Below are 16,032 nucleotides of genomic sequence, written 5' to 3' on the forward strand. Positions count from 1 at the left end.
TGCGGGACAAAAGTAGTTATTTTTATTTATTTGTATTATATAAAATTTTATTCTCTACAAAATGATATTCGTATTGTATATATTTAATTGAAATTTAATGTTAAGAATATTTAAACACATGCTTTAATTTTTTTAAATCATTAAATAACTCATTTTTACTATCTAAATAATTAATCTATACTATTTGGAGTAGAAAATGTTCCACCATGTGCCACACTTTGTTAGAGATACTATATTTTAGATAGTGTAGATTAGAAAATTATTAATAGTAAATTATGATATTATATTATCATTTTTTACATGAGTAGTATTGATGGTATTTTAAATATTTTAAAATTATATTTCAAATAAAATATATATAATATGGATATCATTTAATATATAATAAAATTTTTTAGGATTATATTTCAAATAAAATATATACAATATGAATATCATTGTATAAATAATAAAATTTTATATAATACAAATAAATAAAAAAATATATTTATTTATTTATAATTAATTCAAAACTAATTTTATATATAAAAATAATATTTAAATATAGATAAAAACATTTAATTATTGAGAAAAATATAAAAATAAATGAATTTTGAGTTGGGACATGACTCCGCCAATGTGGCCTAAACTAGGCGGCCACTGTCCGCTATTGTTCTGCCAATGTGGCCTAAACTAGGCGGCCATTGTCCGCTATTGTTCTGCCAATGTGGCTGACAATGGCCTAGACTGGGCAATCACCGTCGGCCACTGCTCCACCAATGTGGCCTAGATTGGGCGGCCACTGTCTGCCACTGCTCCGCCTAAGTGGCCTAGACTGCGCGGCCACCGTCTGCCACTGTTCCGCCAATGTGGCTAAGCTGCGCGGCCACCGTCGGGGCTAGTTGATTCGGAAGGTTAGTTGTCGGCGACATTATGTTGGACGACGGGTCGCACGATAGCGCTCGAGCCGGGGGACGGTGGCCGAGCAGTGGCAGACGGGAATTTACCTCCTGTGTTGGCTTCTTGCTAGTCAGGCCGTGATAGGCGTCGGACGATCGGGACATGTCGGACCGTCGGGTGCCCGGCATAGGAATGGATGAAATACATCGGAAATTGTTGTGTCCAACCTTTATCGAACCGAAAAAATAAATTTGTTAAAATATTTTGGTACGTTGGCATCATTTCGGTACGACATCGATATGACTTGAAGGGAACTAAAGATGATAGCATGAACAAATATTTGGAACGACGTTGGTACAAATTTCACTCGGGCTTAGGGTAACGACGTGGTTGAGCGCTAGGCACGTTGGGTGACGGGACGTGTCAGGGTGGCCTAGACGTTTTCAGACAGCGTATACCCGGTGCTCGGCCACTGGGCGCCCTGTGATTGACAGTTGCTTAGATTAGGCAGCCACCGTCTGCCACAGCTCGGCCACCGTCTGCCATTGTGGCCGACAATATCCTAGACTGGGAAGCCATCGTCTGCCACTGCTCCGCCAATGTGGCTGACAGTGGCCTAAAGCCGAACGTGTCAGGATTAGATTACATGTCAGGATTAGGTTGGCCCCGTAGGTCAACATAGTTTTTCCGGTGCGTTTCTATCCTCACTCACACGCTCCTTGCAAGACTTTCCAGGGGTCACCAATTCCTCTAGGGCAACCGTGCTTAACTTTAAAGTTCTTTTCAATAAGGCTGCTCCTAAAAGGAAATGTATACATTATTAACCTGAATAGTATATGCAATCCATTTAATCTTTAATCAACTTTGAATGGTCTAATACCGGCTCATCTACATATGAGAGTTGGCCAAGCAACAACATAATTTCGGGGGTATCACAACAATCCTTTGTTTGAATTGTCGATTTTCATTTCTAAATTTATTATTATTATTATTATTATTTTTATGTATTCTTTCGGAACAATTGATTTCATTTTCACTACTGATAAAGTAAATGATGTTTAATTAATTAATAATAGTGAGGTATGATATTATTTTTTAAATTTTTATGTGATTAATAATATTAATAGTTTTAAGATAAATTTAATATATATGATTACAAATTTTTAGAATTTATATTTAAATATTCTAAAAATTATATTACAATAAAAAATATATGCAATATATATATTATTTTATAGAGAATAAAATTTCATATAATACAAGTAAATAAAAAAAAATAGATTTTTTTATTTATAATTAATATAAACTAATTTATAAAAGAAGTGGAATGTTAAATATATATAAAAATATTTATTTTTTAAAGCGAGGGATAAAAATAAAATGATTTTGAATGAGTCTATATGACGTATGATGTTATATGATATATAGTTAATTAAGTTGATTTATATTTGTTAAATATGTTTTAATTTAGTAAATTTTACCCAAAATTAAAATAAATCAATTAAAGTGAAATAGATAAAACTGAAAAATTGTATCAATTGAAATAAGACATATGAAGTATATATAAATAAAACTAGTATGATGTTTAAATGAAAAGATAATATTAAATGGAACATAATGATGTATATATGGCTGAGATATAATTTTTTTAATACTTAAATATATATTCTATTTTTCTATTTTTTTAAATGATATATGTTCATTCTAAAGTTAGAAGTTAGACCATCTCCCGATCCAATATTTTAATTTCTTCAATTGTTTTTTTTATCTAAATTTTAATTTCACTCTACTTCATTCTATATTTTTTTTTTTCTAAAAAAAAACATTTCATACATATTCTTTATTTTAAATAATTAAATAATTTTTGTTTAAACATATTAACTTCGAATATTTTTTTATAAATTCATGTTCACAGTATAGGTAACCAAAATTTTTTAACACATTTTTTTTACGAAAATTAATATATTACACACATTTTATTTTTAAATTAGATCATAATTCTTCACACTCCCCATAAAAAAAAAATATCTGTCAAATCAAAATATTTTCTCCGTGTCCCAGCTAAATTGTTCTATTTAACTTAAGCATAGAGTTCAATTATTGTCTAATTAGTAAGTAATTAAGAAGTCTATTACTGAAAACAATTATGATTTAATAAAAATAATTATAAATTAAGATTAAAATGACTAAATAGTTTAATTAAAATAAAATAATTATAAATTTTAAAATGTGATTAAAGTGTATAATTATATTTTCAAAAAATAAAAAAATAAATTGTGGGCTGAACAAAAATTAAAGTATGAGATAAATTAAGTGGGACGAAGGTAGTACAAAACAAACACACCTTTTGGATTTGGAGAGTTTGTCATCCAAAAGTGAGAGAGAGAGAGGGGTAAAATGTTAGCTATGTTTAATTGAGATTTTTATTTTTATTTTTAAAAAAAATAAACTTGAATATACTAATTTTCTAATAAAATTTAATATTAAATCTATTATTTAAACAACAAATCAATATTATACCAAAAATATGGATAAAAGAAAGGTGACGGTTACAATGTTGTACTTGAGAAATTAATACATAGTAAAAGCCCCTTAGTACGCGATATAAATACATATTTATTTAATATATTGAATAGCTACGAGCGATATTGAATAAAGATATTGAAGATGATTTTATTATTTTGTTATTACTTTGAATAGCTACAAACAATAATAAGAAAAATTTATAGTTATTTTCGTTACTTATGTTGTGAAATTTGATTTTAAAAAGTCACAGAAATTATACTATGATAATATCTGTAATAATTTAAAATGTTGAAAATATTTTGGTTATTTTTGCCGCAACTTAAAATAGTCAAGAAAAAATTTCGTGACAATTTTTGTGACGAAATAATCAAAAGACACGGAATAGAAATATCTTGGACATTTTCATTACACAAGCTGTTATTTTAAATAGTCACAAAAAGTTGTTTGTAGCTTTTTCAGCAAATATTATTTACGGAATAGTCAAAACAAAAAGTTATGACATAAATTTGTTACGAAATTACTTTCCGTGACTTTTAATTGTCATAGATTAAAATTTGCGACAAATTTCCGCAATTATCAACATTTTTTCTAGTAGTGATACAAATATAAAACAAAATGTTAAATAAAAGTATGTAATTGTGCTATATGAATGCAATATTGATCGGTCGTACATGTGTTGCATTTGTATTTCTTCTAACATATCCCACTACAAAAAAATAGTATATTTGTAATGGAATTCCGTCACTAAAGATCACGTAGCTAACGTAATTTCATCATTAATTCCGTCTTTAATATCATTAGTAGCGGAAAAAATGAATTTAAAGACGAAAAAATTTCGTTACAAAAATAATATTTTCTTGTAGTGCACATCATAGTCAAATACTATATATTTTATAATTGAATTCAACGCAAGTAATATTTATACAACACAATTACGTATATTTATTTATTTATTTTGACGAGTGACGTTTTTTTATTCAACACAACATGTGTTGTGTTAAATACAAATTTGTATTGTTTCTATATTTTGAATGTGATAATGACAATATCATAACACACACTTGTGATGTTTTTATATTTTGAATGTATTGAACTATGAAATCAAATCAATGTTAGTATTGATTTCTCTTACTAAGCAATGAAGCCAATTTGCTTAAAGAAATACTCCCTCCGTCTAGTTAGAAAACATATACTCTCTTCGTCTCAAAAAAGTTGTTTTATTTTTTTATTTTCGTTTGTCCCAAAATAATTGTCTCGTTTTCCTTATTTAGTAACTGTGGTCTCCACCTTATAATAAAATTATTCATACTTTTCCAAATTACCCATAATTATTACTCTAATCTACTTTTAAAAATCCTTCAAAAATCAAAGCCATTTTAATGTTTTACATTCTACTTTATACTCACTTTCAATTAAATACTACTCCCTCCGTCCCAAACACCCTGCAACATTTCCTTTTTGGTATGTCTCAAACACCATGCAACATTTTTAAAATAAGAAATAATTAATTATACATAATCTCTACCCCACACTTTATCCCCTCACATCATCTAAATAAAATAATAAAATATATATTTCTCTCTCCATCACATCACCTAATTTCTAAATTATCCTACTTAATATTACCCACCTAAAAACCCGTGCCAAAAGCAAATGTTGCACTTTGTTTGGGACGGAGGGAGTATTATTCATTAATTCCCGTGCCAACACCCAATAAGACGTCTCTTTTGGGATGGAGGGAGTATATTTTTATTTTGAAACGTGTAATTACAAAGTAAACATTTCATTAAATACATCACTTTTTTTCCACAAATACCCCTATTTTATATCACACAATTACTTTTACACAAAAAAACAAGGGCAAAAATGTCATTACATTACTTTTAACTACCCATTATAATTAAAATACTATTATTTTTTAAAAACCGCATCAAAAGTAATTGTTTACTTTATGTGTGAACGGAGAAAGTATACGGTACGTTCACTCAGCGTTTTTATTAATGGATTTGTTTTTTTTATGAATAGTATGCAAAATTGTATAAAAAATATAAAATAGTATATTATTTTAAGTTGAATATTCGACTTTTTGCCTTTTTTGTATAGATATTTTTGAATTTTTCTTTGACTTTGTATAAAATATTTAACGTTATTTATTATTATCTTTTGGAAATAGCCATTAAAAAATAGGCATGGGTGAACAAAGGGATGACAATATTACATAATTATAGTGTTAAAACATTCATGAAAAATAATGATATTGTATTATTGATCGTCAAAATAAGTAGCATATATTGGCAATATAAAACAGACTCGATAGATTCAAATCTAACTACTTTAAATATAATTTACTAAGGGTTTGTTCGATTGAAGGATTTTACCAAAATCCTACTATTCATCCAAAATTTTTCCCCCAAAAATATCACATCAAACACCTATTTTTTATTTTTTATATTATACTAAAAATTAATTTTACATTCAAAACATCACATCACACAACTATTCAAATTCAAAAATTTTACTATTTAAATTCAAAAATTTTACTATTCAAATCCTAACTCAAAATTCAAATCCCCAAACAAACACACCCTAAATCTAAAATTAAATATTTAAAATATCTCAACAAATAGTAAAAACCATAAACGAGTAACGATTTTTTATTTTAAAATATATTTTAAAAAGCGTGTGAATGGAATAGTGTAAGTTTTATTTAAAATAAAAAAACAAACACACCCCAAAAATTTAAAATATATATATATATATATTATTACAATAATACAATTATATATGAACAACCTCGTTACCTTATTCCATATTTCCAGATAAATATTACTACTATTACATTATTATCATTATATATATATATATATAAATACCCTTTTATATAAACCCTAGCCACTTCATCAATTTCAATGAATTCCATCGTCATTAACAAAACCCTAATTAATTTCATCAATGGCGTCCACCTTCATTTCAGTGGCTCTTCTTCTTCTCTGCGCCTCTTCCGTCCATTCGCAGAGACTCAGCGACGCTCAGAACGCAGTCGGTAAGTCGATGGGCGCAGTTCAGGTCATCATCAACGCGGCGCGGTCGGCCGGCTGGCGGCGGCGACAAGAAGAAAGTGGCGGCGTGTGTAGCCGCGCTGAACAAGTCCCTCACCGAACTGGAGAGCATCTCCATCGCACTCAAACAAAAATAGGGTTTCTGACGCACGTGCCAAGGCGACTGCGGCTCTCGGCGACGTCAGCACGTGCGACCGCCAGTTTGGAGGCTCCGCGCCGGCGCCGGCGCCGGTCAAGTCGGCATTGGCCGGCGCAGAGAAAACCATAAATCAGATTATTGCTGCTCTCAGTCTACAGTGAAGGGGACCCGATCCGATCGGACCCGGCCGGACCGGACCGGCCGGACCGAGATAGAATTAGTGCTTTAAGAAATATTTTTCACTGCCATTATTGTCCACCTACTAAATTTGCTTAAACCTAGAGCCGACAAAAACTGACCCAACACGATAATTCGACACGAAATAATTGAGTTTGAGTCAAAGATTTCGACCCAATTATGTATACGGGTTGACACGAACCCGACACGATAATAAACGGGTCGAGTTCAACTCGAACTCGATACGCCAACCCGATTATAATATATTAATATTGATTAATATATTTATTATATATATGTAAAATAATTATAATTTATTAATTTTTTTATAAATTAATTTAAACTAAGTTCAATTTTAAATAATTTAACATAATTTACGTTCAAACCAATAAAAACTAACATAACATGACAACACAATAAAAAATTATTTAATTTGAATAAAGAAATTCGACTTAATTATGTATACGAGTCAACATGAGTCAACCCGAACCCGACACGATAATAAACGGGTCAATACGAACCCGATACGATAATAATCGGGTTGGGCTAGGGTTGAATAATTTAACCAGTTTAAAGTATTTAACCCGATACAAACCCGACATAAATCGATCCATTGCCGACTCTACTTAAAACATATGTTGAATAAAAGAAAATTTTCTTAGGCTGTGTTTGTTTTGTGATATTGTAGGAAAGAAAAAAAATTTTATGTGAGGTATAAAAAATTGTGTATGGAATATAAAAATAATAAATGTGTATAGTATATTAATTTTTTTAAAAAAAACTTGTGAGAAGAAAAAAAGAGAACAAAGCCAGTTACTCCATCTTTTAAAAAATTTATTCAAATTTTTATTTATTTCAATGCAAAATTTACTATTTAAAATCAAAACATAAAAAATAAACACAACATTTGTTTTGGATTTTTATAAGATTTTAACTACTATTTATGATTATTTTTCTCAAAAATTTGTTTGGGAGACTTTCCACTATTTATCAAAAAAAATTTCTTCTAAAAATATCGAATCAATACCTATTTTCATTTTTTTACATTATATTAAAATTTATTTTTATATTTAAAACATCAAATCAACTTCTATTTATATCACATTATACAATTATTCCAATTCAAAATTTTTACTATTCAAATCTCAACTCAAAATCCAAACTCCCAGACAAATACACCCTAAATATATATTTTTTATTATATGAATATTAAAAATTAATTTTATATTCAAACATGTCAACATCTATTTATATCATAAGAAAAATTACAATAAATATCTTGTATATATTTTTAATTATAAAATAATTATTATTCCCTTTCTACTACGTACAATCTTAAATTCTTGTATCTAAAGTAATATGGACTTATTTAGTGACAGAGAGAGTAATATTTTTAAATACAAAATATCAACTAAATTAATATTATATTTAAAAGTGCATTATAATTTAAATATTACTCATTTTGTTTCATATATTATATCACGATTTTCATTTTCGTCCGCTTCAAATGTTATTTTTAGAAAAAGTTATACGTTTTAATCGCATTTTAAATTTTATAATTTTAATTAAATTAATTAAATATTTTTTTCTTAATTTATAATTATTGGTATTATATTGTAATTAATTCTACTAATATAATTTTAGTTATTTAATAATCATACTTTTTTTTTTTTTTTTCCCTAAAATCTCGTATTTAAAGTAACTTTGACATTATATATTTAGAGTTGAGAAAGTAGCATAATTTTTTAAAAATATAACAGATAAATTTGGGTTATGGTAGTAGTTTTCTCGGAAAAGATTAGTTTGAAATAAATTTTTACGACTAACAGCAAAATATAAATGAATTTTGTTGAAGTTTTTATTTTTTTTTATTTTTTTATTTTGTATTATGCAATTTCATAATTATATATATATATAACACGTATTTTACATGTAAAGTTCATATTTAATAACAATTTCATTAAAAATCAAAATATAAATAAAAAATAAAAAAACTATAAATAATTAATTATATTCCCATTTAATTTTGTATATTTTATAATAAAATATAGAAAGAAATTTACAAGGTGCTTTTTTCTTAAAATAATACTCCCACCGTCCCAGATACCGTGTCTGGTAGACACGGTATTTTAGGAGTGATGTAATTAGTAGATAATTAAGAATATATTAGTGAAAATACTTATCTTATAATATAATAATTATAAATTAAGATTAAGATAACTAATTAATTTAATTAAAATTAAAAAAAATTAAAAATTTAAAATGAGATTAAAGTGACATAGTATGTTGCACGGATAAAAACGGCAATGTGGACATGGTATCTGAGACGGAGGAAATAATAATAATTCTAAAAGTTCAAGGTTTTCTCTCTTTTTTTTTTTTTTTTTTATGGATTGATTGATTGATTTGTTCTTATTTAGATTATTAAATGTAAAAAATAATTTTTAAATAAAATGTTTTAAAATTAAAACAGAAAATCTAAAATATAAATCAAATTATATTTTGGGCTTATTAGGCAAATTATTTTATAATTATATATATAAAGGCAAATTGTGGAGTTTCCAAATGGTGCCAAAAACAAACACACACCACCATTAATATACATACAAAAATGATAAACACAAAACCCTAATTTCAATTTCGTAGATGACCTATCCTTTTCTTCTTCTTCTTTAGTTTTATCCTTTATTTATTTATTAATTTATTTATTATTTTCTCTATTTGATTAGGACCACACAGCAGTACTGTTGAATCCATCAACAATTCCTTAAACATTACTCTTTCACTAACTAATGTATTTTGTGATAATGTTGAATATATATAATTAATTGATTTATGTGTATATTAAATACTATTTTATTATTATTATTATTATTATTATAAGGAAAACAATTATTTTTGGTTCCAATATAATCAAAATTCATCAATTTTGGTCTCAACATGAAAATCTTATCAATTTTGGTCTCAATATAACCAAAACTCATCATTTTTTGTTCCAATATAACCAAAACTCATCATTTTTTGTCTTAATATAATTTTTTTTTTATCTATTTTAGTCCCAATATAATCAGAACTCATCATTTTTTGTCCAAATATAATCAAACCTTATCTTTTTTGCTCCCACCATCAACAAACCAATGAAAAATGCTAACGTGGACTTGCATAATTGTACAATTTCTTCAATATAAATATAAGATTTGATTTCTTTTCACGTCAATATTTTCCGTCGGTTTGTTGACGGTGAGATAAAAAAAGATAAGGTTTGATTATATTGGGACAAAAAATGATAAGTTTTGGTTATATTTGGACTAAAATTGAGAAAAATTTTACATTGAGACAAAAAATGATGATTTTTAGTTATATTAGGACAAAAATGATGAGTTTTGGTTATATTGAGACCAAAATTGATAAGATTTTTATATTTGGACCAAAATTGATAAATTTTGATTATATGGGGACAAAAAATAATTTTTTCCCTTATTATTATCATTATTATAGGAAACATTTTGGAGTAATTAATTTGTGGTTTTAAAACAAAATGTAATAGCTTTTATAGCCCCCTCTATTTTTCACTAAAACCATGTAACAGAGGGATGTGAACGGGGCGGGTTCGGGACGGGTTTTGCAGGCTCCGAGACCCGCCCCGATAGAAAATATTAAAACCAAAGACCCGTCCCGCCCCGTTTCAATCCGGCCTCAGGATCCGTCCCGTCCCGAATCTTTTAGGTCGGAGCCAATCCGACAAATCCGTTTTTTTTTTAAAGAAAAAAATATAATTTTTTAAAAATAATTTAATACTAAATAAAAGTATGCGTCAAAGTAAAAAAAAAAATTATAGTTTTAAAAATAAGAACAATCAAATATTGACAATAGTCGAGAGTGATAGCGGTTAGCAGTAGTCTTGATTATAAATAGAATTTTACGAGAAACAAATGCGAAAATAAATTTGATATAGAATTAAGATTCTATTTTATATTTAAAACTTTTTAAATAAATAAATAATACAATTTATATTGTATAAAAATTTTAATAAATTAGAATAATTATTAGAGTATCCGGTTTCGGTTCGGAAGGACGGGTTTTTAATAGAACCCATAACCCGCCTTAAACCTGGCCGGATCTAAAACTCAAAATCTACAACCCGCTATGAACCTGCCCTATTAAGACCCGGTCTGGGACGGTCAGGGGCTAACCCGCCCCGACATTGCTAATGTAATATATCTTTCTGAAGTTCTTCATTAGGATTTACAATATGCAACATTCTCCAATGTGATTTAGAAACTGTACTATTTCTCATATTTTAAAAAATATTGCATATAATTTTTTAAAAATTGCGCGAGACGCTTTCGTGGTTTTGAAAATATTGCACAAAATTCTTAAAATGAGAATTTTGTGCAATGTTTATTAAAACATGAGAAAGTTTCATGCCATTTTTAAATCACGAAAGAGTATGATGTAGAATTTTCAAAATCCAAGTGAGTTACGAACAATTATATCTATATATTTTTTAAATTATCCTTGCAAGCTTAAAATATGGTGTGTTTGGCTATGATTTGAGTTTTTTTATTTAAATAATATTAATTGTGATATTTTTATTGAAATATATGTATGATGAATAGTGTTGGTTTCAGTTTAAAATTACGATCAAACACACTCATAATTTACACGAAGTATCAATAATATATGATTTTCAGCTGGCATGCTCACATACACATATGGGTGTGTTTGTTTGGAGGATTGGATTTAAATTCAATTATTCATCCAATTTTTTCTCCCCAAAAATATCAAATCAAACACCTATTTTTCATTTTTTATATTATATTAAAAATCAATTTTACATTCAAAATATCACATCAAATACCTATTTATATTACATCATACAACTATTCAAATTTAAAATTTTTACTATTCAAATCTCAATCCAAAATCCAAACCCCCAAACAACCACACCCATATAGTACAATCACATAATCTTGTTCTTTAAAATTTCACAATGTATAACAAATAATTAATTTATATGACATTAATCAAGCTCAAGTTCAAACAAAACAATTGAATTACAATAAGTATATATTTATTCTAAACTATGATATATTAGAAAATCTAAACTATGATACATTCGAACATCTATTTTTTAAATTTTGAGCAACTAAAGAATGAAATTATGTGTTGTAATGTTTACTAACTGAGGCTTTGTTTAGATTACAAGTTTCAAACATTGGCACTATTAATTCTTTTAAAAATATCATATCAATTTTTATTTTATTTTTTTCACAAAATATCACATCAAATATTAATTGTTTACTTTTTTTAAAATTTTCAAAACTCCCAAAAATCTTGTCTAAATGGAGCCCAAATCTTTGAAATTTTAGGTTATTTTATAAAATGATACTAATATAGTCTAAATAATTAATTATTGAACTATATAAAAAAGTGAACAAATTATTTGATATTCTAAACTTTGCTTTTAGCTAATATATACTCCTTCTGTCATCCGAGCTCATTTGACCGAACACGAATTTTAAAAAAATTGATAAAAAGAGATTTTTTTTGCTTTTTAAGATAAAAAAAAATGGTATTTGCAAAAATAAATTTAAATGACAATAAAAAATGAAAATTAACAATAAATTTGAATTACAATAGTACATATATATATATATGTACGTATCATATATATAGGGAACATGATAAAATCATCACTAGGATCATATATATAAAGTATACTATAAGCTTCTGTCTAGGATCTGTTCTCATCACCAACATACATTCAATGGAAAATTCGAAAATATATATATATTAACAAATACAATATATAAATCCTATAAATATACATATGAACCCAATACACACACAGTGTGTATATATATATATATGCATATGTATATTGTGTACCTAGATCAAGAAACCTGATTAACCAATGGATCCCGAAATTGATTAAACATCGAAAAAAGAGGAATTATTGCCTTTGTTTTGTTGGATTTCTGAGTGCTTCTGTGCAGGAAGAATATTGCAGGAAGATATGGTGAAAGGAGAAGCCCTGAGAATGGCTGCCGCCGCCGTCTGATTATAAACCGGCAACGGAAAAGAATTCGACCATGATGAAAAGCTCATTTCCAGTTCATCATCACGAGTGTATCCGAAGATCTGCGCAGGCGAATTCGGATTGGGATTGATCTGGACCGTCGATTCTAGGGTTTGTGAGGGAGGGCAAATTAGGGCTAAATTAGGGTTCACGAATGGATTACTGTGGAGGATTAAGGAAGACGAATTCGGAATCGGTCTGGTTTCTTCACGATTTTCAGTCACTTGATCTGAATTTTTGTTGTTAATGTCGTCGTGATCGGTAATTAGGCTGAGGGTGGCGCGGCCGGCGGCGGCGGCGGCGGGGGGGTGCTTGGTGGTGGCTCTGGAATGTTGTAGAAGGGTCTGGAATGGGCGGGTGAAGAAGCCGTGGGGGACTTGGAGCGGCGGCAGCTCGTCGACGGCATGGTGGGCGGCGGCGAGGAGCCAGTCGACGACCTTGCTGGGCTGGGTGAGGCCGAGGCGGTCCTGGAGGTCGTAGAGCTGTATGGCGGTGGGGACGGAGAGGCGGACGCGGCGGTCGCGGAGGCCGCGGATTGTGAAGACCTTGCTGTGGCGGTCTTTGCCGCCGAGGGTTGGCGGCGCGCGAACGATCCGTGGGTCCCGTCGGGCGGCGGTCCAGCTGGGAGGCCGCGCTGCAGTGGTGGCGGAGGATGAGGAAGACGATGGGTTGTCTGAGGCTCTTGGTATCATGATTTGTGTGTGTTGAGAATCGACGGCTGAGATTGAAGGATATATGTATGGATGTTGATGATGATCTGATGAATGATCTAGAATTGGCTGAATTCTTGAATATATATATATATATGGATTTGGAAATAAGCCCTAAATGTGTTGGGGAGATTGATTGAAATGAAAATGGAAGGTTCTTTTCATACATATAGGTGGAGAGGCGGCCGGTTAATTTTAGTTAGTAAAAGTAATTATATATTAATATCAAAATACATTTAATATTTACTTAAATTATAAATATATCATTATATATAAAGTCAAATGACAGAAATATCAAAATTTTTTACACTTTTACTTACTAATAAAATATTATTATTTTTTAATTTACTGTATAATTTTAAAGGGCTCCTTTAAAATGGAACAGAGGAAATAGTATATAATAATTTTAGTTATAAGCATTGGTATAGATTTTATATATTTGAATTTTGGATTTTGAATGATGCTTGTACAATAAGCACTTGGCCAAATTACAAACATAGATAATTGTTGTTATTTGATACTTCTTCTATATTTGTTATGGCTTTTTTTTTTTTTTTTTTTTTTTTCTTGTTCATCGAAAAAAATATTTATGTTTTTTTTATTAGTAAAAAAATACTACTTTTTGTTTACTATAAAAAGAAATTATTTACATTTTCATTCACTTTTCTTAAAATTTGGCTTCCGGTCAAATGTGTATAAATTTTGATAACGGAGGAAGTATACGTTATGGTTATGGTTATGGTTATTTGTATTTGTATTTTTATTTTTAACTGAAAAGGTTAGAGTATAATAATTTATATAGACTGTTATGTATTTTTTTTTTAAAAAAATAATAATAATATTCTCTTCGTTCGGAATAATTATGCTATTTTTTTCTTTTTAATTATCAGTTAAAATTATACATAATCTATTTATGTAAATAATTTTATGTATTCATAATTTCACTACCCATACTTTAATAAATAATACTCCCTCCATCCTATAACAAAGTATCTATTTTTCCATTTTAGTCCGTCCCATAACAAAATATCCATTTTTTTTAATAACTGTACTATCTGCCTAAATTACAAATACCCTTACAACTTACAATATATTACACAAATGTCATTATCTTTATATCACACATACTAACAAGGTTATTTTAGTCATTTCGATTTTATTCCCACTATATCTCAATATAATACTAATATTTCTAAAACTACTGTGCAAAAAGCAAATGAATACTTTTTTGGAGGAGGGAGTAACTAATTTACTACTATTTATACTTACCATATTATTTTATTATTAATCTCTTTAATAAATTTTTTTCTAATACTCTCACTTGCTTTTTATCTACTCTATTTTTATTAAAATATTAGTATTATTTTTTAATTTTTATATTTGAACAATAATTAGTCGAGACGAGGGAATAATATTTTATTTGTAAACGTGTGTGCAAAGATTTTAAAGTTTTTGCTCTTTATATTTTATGTTAATAATGTGTGATAGTAGATTTATAATCTAGGTAAAACTTAAAAATATTTTGATATTAATATTATAGAATTTTTTTGTTTGCTTATGGTTTGATCTGATTTGAAATTACTGTTGAGTTGAATTTTTATTCAAATAATATTTTAATGTGATATTTTGTGAAAAAAAAAAAAATTTCCGTCCCACATAATTTGTCTAAATTTTTTATTTTTGTTCGTTTCACATTTTTTTTTTAAATATGATTATATATTTTAATCATATTTTAAATTTCATAATTTATAATTTTTTTTAATTTTAATTAAACTATTTAGTTATCTTAATCATAATATATAATCATTTTTATTATACAATAGTTATTTTTATCAATACATTCTTTAATTACTTATAATTATACTTTACTTAAATTCTCGTATCTAAGCCTAAATTAAGAATTGTATAGAATGAATAATATTGATTTTGATTTGTATATAAATTTGATAGTTTCTTTTATTACTTCATCCGTCCAGCTACAAAGTATACATATTTCTATTTTGGGACGTCCAATTACAAAGTAACAATTTCATTAAATACCTCATTTTTTTTTTCACAAATACCCTTATTTTACATCACATTATTACTTTTATACCAAAAAGTAAGGACAAAAATGTCATTACACTACTTTTACCTACCCCACTATAATTAAAATACTATTATTTCTTAAACTTCGCACCAAAAGTAAATAAATACTTATTGTGTGAAAGGAGGGAATTTTATTTTTGCAATTATAAATTATTAGGTTTTTTTTTTTTTCTAACACAGCAATATAAAGTTATATGAACATATGGCTTAAAGTATGTTTGGTATTTATTTCAAATAAATAAATAAATAAAATATACTGTTTGTGAAATATAGTAATTCTTCAAACAAAATATTATACTCCTTCCGTCCCAGGTTGCCATTTTCTATTTCCATCCGTCTCAAAACAAGGTTACCATTTCATAATTTAGTAAT

The 16,032-nt window shown here is 27.9% G+C and overlaps 1 protein-coding gene across 1 annotated transcript; it reads right to left on the minus strand.

Annotated features, from left to right (window-relative positions):
• Positions 1–12,672: 12,672 nt before the first annotated feature.
• On the minus strand, positions 12,673–13,554 carry LOC127240511 (transcription factor TCP17-like). Its single transcript, XM_051259230.1, has 2 exons — positions 12,744–13,554; positions 12,673–12,686 (listed from the first exon to the last, which is right to left on the minus strand). The coding sequence occupies exons 1-2, from the start codon at positions 13,552–13,554 to the stop codon at positions 12,673–12,675; spliced, it is 825 nt and encodes a 274-aa protein (XP_051115187.1).
• Positions 13,555–16,032: the final 2,478 nt, after the last annotated feature.

This window comes from Andrographis paniculata, unplaced genomic scaffold (genome assembly GCF_009805555.1).
Source record: "Andrographis paniculata isolate CXL003 unplaced genomic scaffold, ASM980555v1 Contig79END, whole genome shotgun sequence".
Lineage (NCBI taxonomy): Eukaryota > Viridiplantae > Streptophyta > Magnoliopsida > Lamiales > Acanthaceae > Andrographis > Andrographis paniculata.